Consider the following 17434-nt stretch of genomic DNA (forward strand, 5'->3'; position numbering starts at 1 on the left):
TGTTGTGAAAACAAATGGATAAACTTGAGAGTCACTCAGAAGTTATAGTAATGAGGGATCACATAAATACCTAGATTTACGGAGGGATAGAATTCAAACTCCATTAATATTTAGCAGTAGATTAAAGAGGAAATATTTTACCTTTTTAGGCTTCCAACCTTAAAAACAACTAAATCCCATTCCACCAGTTTTTCCTGATGCCTGCAATATAATTTTTAACTGTCCTTTTTATAATAGTCTAAGAAAATCATTTTGGAGTCCATATGTGAGCACAAAATAGTATAGACAGTGTGGTCCTGCTAGCATGCACTAGTATAACTGCAAAGATGACTCATCCAGAATCTCTGTCTAGATTGAGTTCAGTCTTAAGTACTTATATGGCCTCCATTATCACAGTATCTGAACACCTTCCCAGTCTTTAATGTATTTCTCCTCACATTGCCCTCCTGATGTAAATAAATACTATAATTTTATAGTACATTTAATATTTGATATAATAATTTTCTACATTTTACAGACGGGGAACCACGGCACAGCGTCTTGCCCAAGATCACACTGAAGTATGTGCAGGACCAGATTTACAGGCAGGCGACCCAGGAGATCGCCTGGGATGCCGAATTCAAGGTGCTGTTTTTGTTGTTCGCGACAAAAGGGAAAATAGAATGCTTGAAGTAAAATGTTTCAGGTATTCGTATGTTGATTCATTTTTCACTAACCTCCTAGAATGTTTTGGACCTTTATAGAATCTCGTGGAACATTCCAGACTTTCTGAGGACTACATTTTTCTCAAATCTCCTACAATGTTGTTAGCCATGTCCTCACAGGTATAAAAGGGGCAGGGCATCGCCAGTCAGTCAGTGAGATATAAGAACAAAGTGGAAAGCCCAGCTACGATATTATGAACCTTGCTTTACTGTGTAATTGTGAAAGTGTACTTGTGTTTTAAGACTTGAAGGCTGTAAGTAGCAACTAATAAAGGACATATTTAATATGATGCCAGAGATATCTATCGAACCCCTATCTATGCAACAATATTAAAGAACTACTGTTACTTCTTTTACCACGCTTAAAACGTAATGTTTGATGACTTTCTAAGTCTGTGGAACATAGACTTTTGCTCTCCCTAATACTGTCTGTTTCCTCCCCATAGAAAATAAAAGATGTCCCCAAAGAAGCCTTCAGGAGCTCAGTATAGGAAGCAAAAAGCTCAGTTGCAATCTAGTTTGCAGAAAGGGGTAAATTTGATGGGAAAATATCTAAAACAGGACTAGGGTTAATATTCCAATGCTGTCACCTTCTATAACACTATTTAACACTGGTCCACCCAATGTTGATGCACAATTCAATTTCTTGATGTCAGTACATTTCAGTTATTCTTAAAATTAAAAAGTTTCTATAAGCTTAGAGGAAATGTATTTTTGTAATTTGCTTACATATGGCATGAGTAAATACAGATTTACAGATCCTAGCATGCAAATTTATTGTCTTATATGACAGGGATAAATCATGCATGCAAATCATGCCTCAAAGTTGTGAAATGGGCTACAAATGCAATAAAAAATAAGATACTCAAAAGTTTAACAAATGGAGGGGGGACACCAAGACACTCCTTGTCTGGGGTGCCATTTGGTCTAGAGCCAGCCCTGAGTATGTGGCCAAGCAAGTAATTGAAGCACGGTCTCCCAATTCCCAGGCTAATTCCCTAACCACCAGATTATCCTTCCTCACTAACTAATGAAGATCCCACTGCCTGGGAAAACTCCTTGCCTGGGGGAACCACAAGGAGCCTCATCAGTAGGTTTTCCTCAAAGTATAATTTCTATGGCCTTGATAGAAAACTGCCAGAGGCCTCTCACCAAAGATGACCCTGCAACCTGGAAACTGCAGCCAAAATCTTCTACCACTCTGCACGGAATACCACCAGACTCTCTTCTCTCCAAGGACGAGGCTACACCTCACCCAGAGGGCTAATCCCTTGAACTTCTCACTTACTGGAGAGTTACCCCCTTTCTATCATCTGATGAGCTGAGCAGTTTATGTATATTGGTGCTTTTGCAGCAGCAAGCATCTAAAATAAGCCAGATACTCTTATTGTATACTAAGTTTTCAGAGAAGCAGGAGTACTCTTGATGGAAAGAAGTCTATTCCCATACTTTTTGAAGATTATCACTGTACAGCTTGATCTGAAAACATCTCTGTGCATCACTATTAACAGTGAGGAAGATCAAATTAAAAACATGTTTTGCCTAGAATAAAGTGGATATTTAAGTATTTGCTTGCATCTTCTGGCTGCTTTTTGGATCTCTTACCTGTTTGTGCCACTACATGTGTCCAGCCACTCCAGACTGCTCCAATCTTTTCACCCGAGAAATAATGAGCATCTATTTTCTGGGGCTCAACAAGAAAAGTCTCTTTACTCACTAGCTGCCCATGTTTGTTGCTACCCCAAACACACAATTCTCCTTCATCTGAAATAAATACAAAAGTAAAGAAATTAGAGAGAAGCTACTTCTGTGAAATATCAACAGACCAAAAAAAATTCAAAGGGAGGGTAATACATTAATTCAGTTTCAATTTTCCTTATATATTTTCCCCACTATTTATACTCCCCTACAAACAAAAACACACCCTGGAATGTAAAGAAAAAAAGAAGCCATAAGGACCCTCAACACATTTTCCTTTCCCAAGGCAGAACTAATAACTCCTCTCATGCCTGACTCCACTACAAAGACACTGACTACCACTGAAATAGATTGATGGATAATTACTATTTTTCTCTATTTGTTTAATTAAAAAAATGCATATACACACACCCCAAAATCACAATGCAAGCTAGGGTGTGAATCTGACCCACTTTACCCTGCCACTGAATAACTGTCCACGTGGACCTTGCTGACACGCATTAACAATTCGTTAATGTGCTTTGAGCTAGTCTTCTTTGAAATGGGACTAATCAAAGCACATTAACGAACTGTTAAGAGAAACAATGAATGCCAAAACAGACTTTTTTAGGTTTTCTAAAGCCTAAGGACTCCGTCATTTTTTCAATTAAAAAAGAGGCAGGAGAGGGGAGAAAATCAAGTAATTGACGCTTTTATTTGCCGGGAATTCTTCCCCAGAAAAAATGAAATACACTTTCTCAGGGGAAAAGAAGATGACAGGAATAGCTAATTTCAAGCAAAGAAAAAAAGTTACGTTTTTCTAAGGCCATAACCAACATAACATTTGCGTGGCTTACAATTTACTAAGGATGCTACAACAATCTATCTACCGTTAGCCCTTTTGTACATTTTAATGTGATCCCTGTAATGTGCACACAACCCAAGGCAGTACAACATATGCCTATAGACCATATAGTTGCTACTATGTTGGATGTAAGTAGTAAGCTGAGCACTGAAGGAGTGAATTAACAGTTTCATCGTCCTTTTTTTAAAATGTGCCATGTGTTTTTGTAACAACCCTTTCTACAGTTCTGTAAAACTTTCAAACTAATGGTGTTCCAAGTATCACCAGTAGGTGGCAGGCGAGACTAAGAAGAAATGAAATATACAATAAACAGTGCCTCACATCCATGTAAAAAAACCTTCCAGATTGTAGCTCACTCCTAATGTAAAAACAAGTACTGTAGTACCTTGAGTCAAACACACCCCTTTAAAAGCTAATGCGGGGGCGGGGGGGACAGAGGTGTTATATTATTAAATAGCTTTGGATCCTTAGCATCAGGAGCTTTGGTCTTTTTGTAGCCAAAAAGGATGGCTTGCTTAATCAAAATCAAGAAAATAGAAACCTGAAAGAATAATCCATTTTCTACTTAAATAAATTCACGTCAGTTACAGACTAGTCCAGTATATACTGATTTTTCCCAGATCAGGATACCTCAGTCTGCATGTCTTAGAATTCAGTAAAACTCACATTTTGCAATGTTTCCACACATAATTATTGCTCTCTGTAAATTGGCTCAAGTGAATACACTGATGCACAGTTTAGAGCATGTTAGAGATCCCAAACGTGTAGTTTTACTCAAAATGTCACGTCTTCAGAAAGATTAATACATTTTCCATGCCTCAAGATTATAAATCTATAGCATAAGAAGCAACCACCATACGTGAGGTCAGGAAGGAATTTTCCCGTAGTCAGATTTGCAGTGACCTTGGGGTTTGTTTGTTTTTTTGACCTTCCTGTGCAGTGCAAGGTGTGGGTTGCATGCTAGGATCATCTGGATATATCTCACTCAATGAATTCCTTGCCATTGTGGGAGCCTCAGTCATTGGTGCACCTCAGTCCCTGCTGTTCTCTGCCTGTGGCACACAACAGTTAGTCTCCTGTCAGTTGTAAATACTTTGGCCTAATTTCAGTAGCTGGCCTGTGATATACAGGAGGTCAGACAAGATGATCTGATGATTGGTTCCACCCTTAAAACTGATGGTACTGTGAATCCTGTTTCCTTTCACGCAGAGCAATACTGTAACTGCCTTTCCATGTGACATGTTGGTTCCTGTTTAGCCAGCACAGAAGAACTGACTGCAGAGTGCAAAAGGTGGTGTTTACAAAAGCGCCTGTATGATTTAGGAGAACACATCCCACCAAGGTGCATTAATAAATCCTGGATTCTGCAACTCTTACTCACAACAGGTAATGCCATGCTTCACAGAATAGCCTTGTTGAAATCAATGAAACTATTTGTGGAGTAAGTGTATCAGAACCTGCCCCCAAATGAATAAAGGGTGCTGGCTAGGATCTCTGGTGTCCAAAGCAAATAAATCCACTTAACTCCATTTTTAGATAATTTACTCTTTCAAATCAATGAATACCACTGAAGTTATAGCATGCTGTGCTGTGATCCCATCAGATTTTACAAACTAAGCAGAGCCCAGCTAGAACAAAAATTAAAATTCACAAAGTCATAAATATCTAGCTTCTAAATACATTGCCCAAGCTTACTAATACATACATATATTGCTGGGGCCTACCTGTAAGTGACACTGAATGGTAGGAACTGGCAGTGACTTTTTTCACCTTTACATCTTCCAGACCTAGGAAACATCAGTTCCATGGAATAAGTACAGGCAAGACACATCTCTATGCCCAGATCCCTTGTAGTACAGAATAGAACTATATTACTTCAGAAATTGCACCATGAGTGCTGTGTATTATGTATTTTACATCAGAAGGTCTCAGCTTATGGAACACAAATCCCAAGGAAGTCAGCATTATTTGTCCAGGGGATTGTGAATCTGTGTTCCCATTCCATACCACACCACAGACACACTGCAAATGACTGTGCCAGTTCCTGAGGACATATTTAAAATGTGGTGCTGATGTTGTGTTTCTGTGAGTAAGGGGAAATCCAGACCCTGAGCCCTGGCCATGCCAGTTCACACTGGAACACCAACACCAGGTGTTACAGAGATACGCCGGGGAACATAGAAGGGAAACCTGTCTGCAAGCCACAGCACATCTGCAGAGCCACTCCAGGGAGGTTACCATGGCCACCCACACCCCTGTAATGTGAGACAGACAGGAGGGTCCATGGAGTGTCAAAGTCCCACTCCCAGCACATCAGCCCACCCATGTTCCAACCCCGCCATGCTGCCACAGAACACAGCTCCCTTACATCCACATCCCCTCCTTGCACACAGCAGCTGCCCTAGTTCCCACCGTGTCCAAGCAGGATGGGGTCTGGATTTGCCCCTTACCCAGCATCAATGAATTCATTTCTTCTGTAATGACCTTCTGTAATGAATCTGAATCACTGCAAAATTATGGGAAGCGTAGATAACACACCAGGAGGGCTTATAGAAAAGGTGCATTGTTTGTATGTATATACATGGTCTATATATTACTGTTCCCAGTGCTACTGTCTTTACAAAGAAAAAGTGTGATTCTTTAATTACCTGTTACTTTACAAGGTTCTTTTGCTGTCAAGAAGGAAGGGATCATTTTCCCTTGGCTTGCCCGGTTTGCCCGAGAAGCCATGCCTGTTCCCCATTGGAACACCACGCCGCTTTCTTCTCAGTGCGAGCATACAAAGGGAAATTAAAACACAGAGATTACTGACAAATTCAGTTGACTGTCTTTTCGCTTGTTAACTAATTTCAAAGGAGTGTTTGCTTGGCTTAGGTTATAATGGTGTTAATTAAAAAGTTATCTATAAAGAATACTAATTTCCACTTATATAACCCTTTTCATCCCAAACACACTTTACACACATTGAATGAATCCTGACAAGGCCTCCAAGATGCAGGTGGTTATTAATCTCCTTTTATAAATGGGAAACCTGAACCAAAGAGGGGTACGTGTCTTGCTCTAAATCCCTGAGGGCTACATTGTGGAGTTGCTTAGGACTCATGGTCAGGAAAATTGTGTATTTGCACTGCCTCAAGAGAGGATATGGGACTGAACTGTGATTCTTTGAATCACAGTTAAGTCCCACAATTCAGCCTCCTGGGGAGAAATAAATTCTGCCAGCCCTTTACCTGGCACAGCTTACTACCCTCTCCATACCAACTCAGCTGTGCTGGCCAACAGAAGCAGTCAAGGCTCCACTGACTTCCCACCCCTACACATCCACTTGCAAAGCAGCGGGGAGTAACAACCCCACAGTGGCTGATTTCCCTGCTACACTGTGACCTAACCTCTTATGCCCAGTAGTCCTCTGCTCAGACCCCTACGGCTGGACATAATTTAGCCCACAGGATACAAGTATCAGGATCTGGATTATAATTGAGAATCGTGGTCAGAGCTCAGGGGTGCATGATTCCTAGTTCTTGTTCCAACTACTAGACTACACACTTCTTCCAATCTCTATCTCAACCCTTTACCCCTTCACCCAATACGCAACTGTCTGGAACTCATATGCAAGTAACAGGAAGAAAGCAACATGTTGACTGTTGATTGCAGCAAAACCTGCCAAATCCATAGAATGACTGTGGAAGACTCCCCATCAAGCCTTGGAGAATTCTGAAAACAGACTGCAGGATAAGGCCTTAAATTTCATACAAACTATGACCCGCCGAGATAGAGCACAGCTGATAGTAGGAGACCCAAAAAGTCACTAAGGGCCAAATTTTCAAAGCTATTTAGGCATCAAAATAGCTTTGAAAATCTGGCCTTGTGCTCTTTTCAGCACCATTTTTCAGCACCATTTTTGGGAAAGAAGTGTTTCTAGCATATTCATTATCATGTTCTTGCCTAACATGCCTGTCCTTATCATGGACAGGACTATTCAGATGTCATTTTCCTATGGCTTCTGTAACAAATAGGAATAAAATCATAAATCCTTTCCCTCCCCCGCCCCTTGTTTTAATGTAAGCTATTAGACATCTCACATAATAAAAGTACTATTAATTTCTGTCTGAAATGTTAACTTTATGATGGCATATTCACCTGTAGCAGCAAGAGCATGTCGGAGTCCTGCAGCAACATTCACCGCCTTCTCTGTGAGGGACTATTCAAACATAAGAAAAAAACATATTTGCAATTTGCATTTTACACCTCTCAGAGAGAAACATGTTTTATCAAATGCAAGAAAATGGTATCATATTTACAGACTATATGTCACAGAGTTCAGAACAAAGATATTTATTTTAGAATGTATTTCAGTCTCATTTCAATATAGTCTTGGGCATTTCTTAAGAAAACCAAGCAAAGCTTCCAGAAGTGCCATAGTACAGCAGCAAATCAACAGTTGAGCTCAAAATACTCACATGAAGGAAGAAATCTCACCAATTTGTAACTAAGATGCAAACATACACAATTTTACAGTCCCCCTTTTATCATACTGGATATTCAGTAACAAATATCAGTAACAAGCGGCCACATTAGTCCACAGTGCAAAACAATTCACTGGTTCCAACACACTATGATGATGGGCAATTTAATAATTTAGACAGAGCTGACAGCACACTTATAGTTAATGGTGTGTAACACTTCAGTTATAAGACCCTGTCTTTAGGTATGAACACTGAATTAAACTGTATTATAACACTTATACACAGAGGGACCAAATTAAGGTTGCATGGGATGCCTTAATTCTAGCATTTCCTAACTTGAGGGCTTGATTTTTCAAACTTAACATTCTTTTAACATAGTTTTGTGGGTGTAATATTGATATAGAAGAAATGGCAGCAAGCATGAGCATTTAATGTAACACAAGTAGTGCTTACAAAACACTGCTCAAGTGGTTTATTAAATTAGGAATTGACAGATATATACCAGCTGTGTAAAACCCCACTAGAAAATACTGTAGATGCAGAATGAGCCTGCATTGTCAGGGTGGTAGACTATAATTATCAGTAGTAATGCAGCAGCTTCTAAGGATGGTAGCTGCTGTACAAACACAAGACATGACACAGTTCCTGTACCCAAGAGGACTAGATAACTTAACAGGTCTTTCTCTCGTTTCTATAACCGTGCTGTCCCTGAATTTAAAAAAAAGCAACAGACAGGCTTTGGCATTGGCGATGAGACTGGTAATCCTAGCCAAAGAACCAGAAAGGACTTTGCCGTTTCTGAAGCTTTACAGAACGGGAATTCTCTGCAATGGAACAGAAATGGGAATTTATTTGGAGAGAAAAGAGTTTCATTAATGTTCTAAAAATAGAAACCCAAGTGTAAATAGGGATTAATTAGAAGGAGAGAATAGTGCCGCCATGAGGAATTCATTCACACTGCTGGGTTCATAGCCAACAGTGGTAAAGCTCCTCTGAGGATACATAAATCTCAGTAGCTATTTCTTATAAGATTTTTAAAGCAATTACTTCAGAGATAGATTCTGATACCCTTATTCAAGCTGAGTAGTGCCTTACCCCATAAGTACTCCCATTGACTGCAATGATGACTATCTGTGGAGCAAGGTATTCTTCAACACAGTCTGGGGTTTAAGAGTCTGCCCCCTCAGCGTTTATGAGTGCAAGAGACAGACCAATAAGGAATGGGATTCCCTAGTCTCCAAACATATTTTTTTTAAATTGATATGGTTTGATAAACATGTGGAGGTTAAATGAGGACGATACTAATGTATTTTTGACTTCCTTTCTTTTTTTAGCTGCTGCTTATCATTTCAAAGAAAATGCATCTAAAATCCATAAAATTTTAATTTCCCTGCACACACACTAGTTTCTTATTGTAGGGATGATCAAAAGTGCTGATTTCTCACACTAATATTTCTTATAAAAATAAAATGTTAGGAATGGATTCTGCAACCTCTGCTAAAAGATCTTTCTGCATATTATGTTGCACTGCTAAATTATAAATGCAGAAGCACAAAACCAAAGAATTAGCATTTATATAGCATGTGCCAGCAGAAGGAACTCAGTTGAACAAAAACTTTCCTACAGTAGACGTCCCAGAACACAGCTGATTATATTGAAATCAGCTGTGTTTTTTAACAAGTTCTTCTTCGATCCTTTGAATTTTTCAACATAAAGCCCTAAGAAACTAAATAAAATTTAAGATCAGTGGAAATCCTTTCCTTCTTTCCTAAAGTGTGTACTGAAACATTTCTAACACCTTATACGCCCTGGGTCAGAGCCTCAGATGGTGAAAATCAACATAGCTCCTTTGACTTCAGTCAGTTTACACCATCTGAGGATTTGGCCTATTGTTTGGTTGACTGTGGCTATTAAAATGTGTGTGGATGAAATTTTATGTCCTTTTCCAAAATGTACCATTCTCCTCTAGGAAAGTTGGCACCTTCTTCATTTAAAACACACACACACACACACACACACACACCTCTACCTTTCTGAAGTGCTGACTTTCTAATGTCTACAACACTGTTCACTCTCTTAAAATGCCTAATCCTGGATATTTATCATTCACATGAGTAATTCTGTTGTCTTCAATGAGTCCAAGGGCTTGATCCAAAACTCACTGAAATCCATAGGAGACTTTCCACTGATTTTAGTGAGTTTTGTATGGGGCGCTGAAAACAGGACCAGATCTGTAGAGGACAACTTTCTTGAGTCTTTACCTCAATCTTTTGTGGGATCAAACATCCTCCTGAAGTTTGAGGGACTCCTAGTTGTCCAAAAGAGTTAGACCCACAAGATAAAACTTGGCCATTTCCTGCAACATAATACAGCCTTGTTGGAGCAGTGCAACTCATAACATTATACCTTAGGGTACATTTATGGTTATAAGCAAGATACCATAACACATCATTAAAAGAACTATATGCAAGATACCACAGCACAGCATATAAAGAACTGAACTGTCCCTTTTCAAAAAGCTCAAGGGCTTGTGTTCTTATAAACCATATTCAGTAAAGGTCTAAAGATAACTGAAGAGGGAATGTGCGGAACATACAGCAATTCCACTTGCAAAGCAAAGAGCATAAAACCTCTGAGCACTCAGGCTTTGTACAGACCTTGGTACGACAGAGCTCTGTGCTTTTACTGTATGTCATAATATTTCTCCAGGCCCTAGTGGGAGACAGTGTTGCCTAGTGGACAGAGCACTGGATTGGGAGACCTGAATTCACTTCCTGGCTCTGCCACTGGCCTGCTGGGTGACCTTGGGTAAGTTGTTTCACTGCTCTGAGTCTCAGTTTCCCCATCTATAAAATGGAGATAATGATACTGATCTCATTTGTAAAGCACTTTCAGATATGCTAATGAAAGCACTATATAAGAGCTAGGTATTATTATTAGTGAGATGGACTTACCAGTAAGTATGATTGTAAAATCCCAACCACAGGCCACTTGTATCACACAAACACTAGACAGTGAAGTGCAGGAAGTAAAACACAGGACATCCTCAGTGTGATTGAGTCCCAATTGCCCTTCTTTGTTTTGGCCACATACAAAGAGTTCTCCTGCACCTGCAAAATAAAACCACTGTCACAGTCATAACACAGGCAAACAGAATCATACACACATTGTGATCCTGCGATAAATTAGCACTGTGTGCATAGGCCTTATCTTCTCAAGATAAAATTATATATCTTTAACAAATTAAAAATACCCTTTTCTTTCTTGTGTAGACACAGCCATGGAGGATGTGACTGCCAAGGGAGATGATTTTAACATTAACATTGCTCCCTCTCAGTGTTTCAGAGTGAAGGCTTTCATCCTATTCACTTTCTCCTTCATATCCTTCCTACTTCCTAAGTAGCCATTATTTATGGTAGAACTTTCCAATCAGGGGTTTGGACACAACTTAAGGTAAGGAATAACCTACCTTTTCAAAGTGAAATATCCTCTCTTCCCCCCAAAAGTAATGAACCCTCTTGCCTAATAAGCAGGTAGAACAGGCTAAGAAATAATTATCACATAATCATAAAATGACCATTAGAGGCAACTGAAATAACATAACTCCTCTCCAAAACAATTCAATTCATTGGCAGCAAATAACTTTTCCGCTTTGTAATTAAAATTGGCACTTGGTAGAAACTGCAATCCACACATAGGTGGCAGCACAGCACCGAACGATGCCCAGCAAGAAGGTTCTCATTCAGAAACATGCCAGTCCTTGCATTGCACGTCATGTGAATGTCTGTTACCAGTAATAACTGCAGAGTGTCCTCCTCCTCCAGCAATGCTCTTAATGTTTTGATGTTTGCAGGAAAAATCGTTCAGAGACTGAGGCAACAGCACATCCTCTTTATGACCAAGGCCGAGCTGCCCATAGCTGTTTGCACCCTTTAAACACATACAGAAAAATAAAAATATGAAAGAGCTTTATTGATAAAGCAATTAGCCTTTAATTAGAAATGAGTTTATTTAGGGTTTGCAAAATCTCAACTTGTCCATATTTTGTTATGCAGAACTTAGAACACAGATACCTTGGATCTTAGGCCCATTATATGCAAACCCTTAAAATTACTGAGTAGGCATCAGATAGTACAAGTTCAACATGCCTTTGCCATTAAACATCAGCCACTTTTATCCACTAGAACAGGGGTAGGCAACCTATGGCATGTGTGCCAAAGGCGGCACGCAAGCTGATTTTCCCGGGTCCTGGCCACCAGTCCAGGGGGCTCTGCATTTTAATTTCATTTTAAATGAAGCTTCTTAAACATTTTAAAAACCTTATTTACTTTACATACAACAATAGTTTAGTTATATATTATAGACTTATAGAAAGAGACCTTCTAAAAACATTTAAATGTATTACTGGCACGCGAAACCTAAATTAGAGTGAATAAATGAAGACTTAGCACATCACTTCTGAAAGGTTGCCGACCCCTGCACTAGTACTTAAGACTTCTCAAGTTTGCAGTGCTGCTGAAAGAGATGAATACTGCATGTATAATATTATACACTTTAAGAGCTGTATTTCATTCAAAGAGCAGCAGGTCCACCTAAGCACTTTGCAAAGTTTGTTGGCACCTCCATTTTTAAATTTTGCAGTCTTACATGAATTTTGTTGAGGAAATTTTTAAAAAAGGAGGGGGTACTGATTAGAAGTAAAGAGATGGTATTACCATTACACATATAGTATTTGTGAGACCATTCCTGAAATATTGTGTCCACTTCTGGTGTCCACTCTTTAAAAAGGATGTTGACAAATTGAAAAAGGTTCAGAAAAAACCTACAAGAAGGATTTTAGGTCTAGAAAACTTGCATTTACAGTGAGAGACTAACGATCGATAGAGCCCTGCAAATCTGCAGCTATCCACTTTATATCTGTGGATGGGGATATCCGCGGACCATGTTTGCAGATCGCGGATGGATTCAGATCCAAATTTTATATCTAGAGCCCTGCAAATCAGCGGATATCTGCTTTATATCATGTTTGCAGATCGCGGCTCAGATGCAGATACAAATTTTGTACCCGCACGGGGCTCTAATGATCAATCTATTTTGTTTATTCAAGAGAGGGTTAAGAGGTGATTCGATCATAGTCTGTAAGTATCTACATCGGGACACTATTTCTGAAGTAGAAATTCTTTAATCTAGCAGACAAAGGCATAACACGATCCAATAGCTGGAAGGTGAAGCTAGACAAATTCAGACTAGAATTTGCAAGATGCAATATTTTCACAGCAGTTATGTACTTGATGCAGGAATCATTTGGTGAAATTCTATGTCCTGCATCATGCAACAGGTCAAACTAGAATTACATGATGGTACCATCTGGTTTTAAAATCTATTAAATAATTTAATTTTTCTCCCCTGCAACCTGAAATATTATTAGAATCAGATTATAATTTCTTAAGAATATTTGCACTGGGTAAAGTAGAAGCCTGAGTGAGCAAATGGATTGAGACAAAGTGGCAATTGCTGTATTGTGCATAATATTTAAAAGATGCATGGCAATGCCTACTGTATGCATGTAAAACTGTAGTGGATATACATAGGACCTGTTATAAACCACAAACATAGGGATAAAAGTTACTATGTAAAAGTGTAAGAGACGCATTAATAAACTACTAGGTATTAAAGAATATAAAAATGTGAAGTGCCTAACTGCTGGCGTACACATGCAGGATTCTCCATAACTAGTACTCATATAAAAATATTTGCAATTGCAATCCATACAGAATCCATATTTATCACAGAAATCACGACATCTGCCATGATGCATCTTAAGCAAGGGAACGCCTCTTTTTAGAGAAATACAGTATGTAATGAAGAATGTTGTACTGTACAGTACAGGGACTGATTTCGAGAGCTACTGAGCAAGGTTTATACTACATTTTAAATCATGGGACAGTTTAAGTTCACAACTTGAGATGCAGAAAAATAAGGTAGTCAGCATCACTGATGCAGTCCATAAAGCTATGGGCAGTCAATTCTTAAGTACTTATGTTGCCCTCAGTACCATAGTTACTGAGCGCCTCACTCCCCTGTCTGAATTTTAGTCTCACACCATCCCTGTCAGGTAAAAAGTATTATCCCTATTTTACAAATGCAGAACTGAGGCAAAAAAATAGATTAAGTGATCTGCCCAAGATCACATGGCAAGTCTGTGGCTAAACCAGAAACTGAATCTAGGACTCCTCAGTCCCAGTCCAGTGCTCTATCCATTACTAAACCATCCTTCCCACCGTGTAGCAAATCAATTCCAGTGCAGCTTCTCATTCAAACAACATGAACTGTCATAAGGAAAACTATGAATGGTCTGCACTGTGGTACCATACATAGTATAAATGGCCACCACTCTCACTAGTTTACCAAATAAGTCCCTAAGCGGAGACCTACTGTGAACATCTGGCTGATTATTTTAAAAAACAGCTATCCTATTTCTCTATGCCAAAATTTGCTTATTTTTTGCATGCATCTGTTTCCTTATTATACAAACCCTCAACCCACAGTGATATGAATGGCATAAGCTGTGTTCTTTTTATGCAGCCTTGGGCTTGTCAAATATTCCTCAGAAAAGCTGCTGAATATTTCCAAATTCCTTTTTATAATTGTACAAATAAAATGTATCCCTGGCTAACTAAGAAAATTTGGCAAAATAATTTTAGGCACTTTGAGCCAAATTCACTACTGATGTACGCTAGTACAACTACGATGCTATTGATGGAATTGTGCCTGAATATATCAGTGCTGAGTTTAGCCCAGTGTGCCTACTAAAGAATGGGTAAGGCTTGTTAGTGTTAAAATTATGCATGTAATAATTATGCTAATAAATGTAACCACCCTCCACTAAGTTTTCATTAATGTAGATGTTCTCTCAGCATAACACCCCCAAAATGAAGTAAGAAGCACATGCTGTCTCATTTGGAACTTGGAACAGGTGAAATGGAAACACTAGTCTCTCATTAGTCAGCTCTTTTAACTCAGAGAGGGCATAAAGAGAAGCTACTGGTATATTATAAGGTAAAACCAAGCCAGATAAATGAGCAGCACAAAGTAACCACTGAAAATAAAATATGGGCAGTCTTAAAATGTCGTTGAGGCTTCTCAACAGCACTAGTTGATAGTCAGATCAGCCAGACTTATGGACTGCTATCAACATCAATTCCAATAGCACATTTACTTGCCTTCAACAACATTCTTAGCAAAAACCTGTTACTGGGTGTTGGTGACCTCAGACCCAAAATTACTGCCCCCAAGCAGAAATTAATCATTAGAATTTTTCACTGGCCCTTTTCTACCTCAAATCCCCTGCCTCACCTGGGTTCCTTCTCGCTCCCACACTGGTTATGGAGCACCTGATGTGACTTAAAGAGAGATGGTATCAATTAATAAGAAATGAATGTAGCAAATTTTAAGACTGTATCACAAAAGGGCACTTAGATGGAGAGGTCAACGTTCATTTTAGGGATTTTTGGCTGCACTGCATGGCCTACAACAAATTTCGAGATTCCAGCCCATTCGGAAGCTGGAAATTGGTGTTAATCACTCAATTATAAATAGTACATATATCATCAAATGGTTTGGTGATTTATCACCACTCACTAATTGTACAACTCTTCTAGGAGGGAAACTTACATACTCACTGTAAGGAGTATAACACAATTAGATGCTGGAAAAAAAAAAGGGCAAGGCAAGACAGCAGGAAGACAGCTTTCAGGATGGGGGAATAAGGTTTCCAGTTGCCTGAGGTGCCTATCTCCCCTTACTCTTGCAAATTTGTATTATGATTATTTTTGACCAATATGGCTACTGCACACCATAGTTTGTGGGTGAGGATCAGAGCAGGCAGGGGCAACTATAGCTATCCACACCATACCTCCGATGTCTCCTTTATGCACCACAGCTGAAATCCTGGTCCCATTGAAGTCAATGGCAAAACTCCTCTTGACTTCAAAGGGAAGGGGTAAACTTTTGGAGGAATTGGTGTGCCTGAACCATGCAGATATTTGAGCAGAATGCAGACTGACAAGTCGGCAGCTATGATCTTTTTACATATGGGCCGTGGCATGCATAGCCCATTGGCTCCCTCTTCCACAGTGTAAAGGCCAAGGCACAATCAGCTACTAATGGATTATTTTTGATGGATACCAGGTGACTGTATTATCGTATGACACATTGCAATGGTACACTGCAGAGAGGGAGAGAGAGAGAACACATTTTCAGGTGTCCATTCCCAGAAACCTTTAAATAGGGTTCTGAACTGATATGCCAAACCCACTTAAAAAACGCTGAAATTGGGCTTGCTTTTGGCTTAATTGGCTTGTGAATCACGTGTTGGTTCGTTTTTGGCTTGTAGCTTGTTGCTGCTCCTTTTTTGTCGGCTCCCGGCAAGCAGGGAGAGAGTCAGGGGTGCACAGCAGGCCCACCATAGTTCCAGACTGCACACGGGGGGATCTAGTCACATAGAGTGTTGGGATTCTTATGGATTGGCTTGTTTTGAAAGGGGATTATCTTGATTTTTGGCTTATTGTGAAAGTCAGGGTGCTTATTTACTGTGTGAAAAATGGCAACTGTGGTTCTGAACAGAAACCCCAATTTGGCCTTGAGTTGGTTAATTTCATGCTGCTAATGCTTAGCAAAGCTATAAAGTAGCAGAGGTGGCACTGGAGTGTCAGCAGTCTCAGGCAGACATCACATTCCACTCATGTTTATAAGGTGATCTTCACAACAATAAGAAACAGAAATTTGATTTCTTTTTTAAATAAAAGCTTAAATTCTGTAGACATTGATGGCGTAGGACCCGACACTTGCCAGAGCAAACTCCTCTTGCAAAAACTTTGGACAGTAGCAGTTCTCAAAATACACACAGCTGCTGAGATTCTCTCACACTGCTTGGAGGGGACGGGGGGGGGAGGCATAATGTAGAAATCTTTCAGAAAATACATTTTATTTCTGAACTTTTTCAAATGGGATCAGAAAGGGGAGGATCACAAAGATAAACATTAAAAGAGAAGCATAGAAGTACACAATCTGTTCTACGTGATTAACAAGGTAGCTCCAGAAATAGAGAGAGCTTTAATACAACCGTTCCACAACCTTTTGCTATTTATTTTTTAGCACTTTTATTCAGTGTGGCATGTTTGTATAAGGGGAGGCTTTGCTACACTCAAACATACAAATAGCAATGCCCATAATGTGTGTACTAGAATTGCATCAGGAGTAGCAAAGGCGAACCCACAGAGTTCAACAATGCAAGGCATAGGCATAGCCACACTCATCTTTAACGCAGGCAACCTGAGGAGACCACTGGACCCAGCGTACAATGTTCCCACTTGTTATAAATCTAGGGCTTGACCCTGCAATTGTGCACATGGGTGAACTGCTGTCCTTGCAAGGAGCCCTACCATACGGGCTGGAACTAGGGGTGCTCCAGCACCCGCTGGCTTGAAGTAGTAACAACCCAAATACATGGTTTCTGCCTTCAGCACCCCAACTGTGAGGGCCACGTCTGGGGCTTTATGAGGGGGACCCATTATCCCACCGGCAAAAGGCTCCGAAATCACGCTCAAGGTGCAGCTGCAGGCACAGAGGGCTACAGTCCGCCTCCCACTGGTGCGGGCGCAGGGCCGGGGGGGGGGGGGGGTCTTTGCTCTTGCAGAGGGACCATAATTTGGTTTCAGGGA

General features: G+C 39.9%; 1 protein-coding gene across 3 annotated transcripts in view; it reads right to left on the reverse strand.

Annotated features, from left to right (window-relative positions):
- SERGEF (secretion regulating guanine nucleotide exchange factor) overlaps positions 1-17434 on the reverse strand; it is a 261315-nt gene that overhangs the window by 243605 nt on the left and 276 nt on the right. For all 3 annotated transcript variants that reach the window (XM_034770209.1, XM_034770207.1, XM_034770208.1), the window contains exons 2-8: positions 11504-11642; positions 10667-10822; positions 9974-10068; positions 7387-7447; positions 5895-6008; positions 4971-5033; positions 2310-2468 (exon numbers count right to left, since the gene is read on the reverse strand). In XM_034770209.1, coding sequence (XP_034626100.1) covers positions 2310-2468; positions 4971-5033; positions 5895-6008; positions 7387-7447; positions 9974-10068; positions 10667-10822; positions 11504-11642 — 787 coding nt within the window. The remainder of the gene's footprint in view (positions 1-2309; positions 2469-4970; positions 5034-5894; positions 6009-7386; positions 7448-9973; positions 10069-10666; positions 10823-11503; positions 11643-17434) is intronic.

The sequence above is a fragment of the Trachemys scripta genome, chromosome 4 (genome assembly GCF_013100865.1).
Source record: "Trachemys scripta elegans isolate TJP31775 chromosome 4, CAS_Tse_1.0, whole genome shotgun sequence".
Lineage (NCBI taxonomy): Eukaryota > Metazoa > Chordata > Testudines > Emydidae > Trachemys > Trachemys scripta.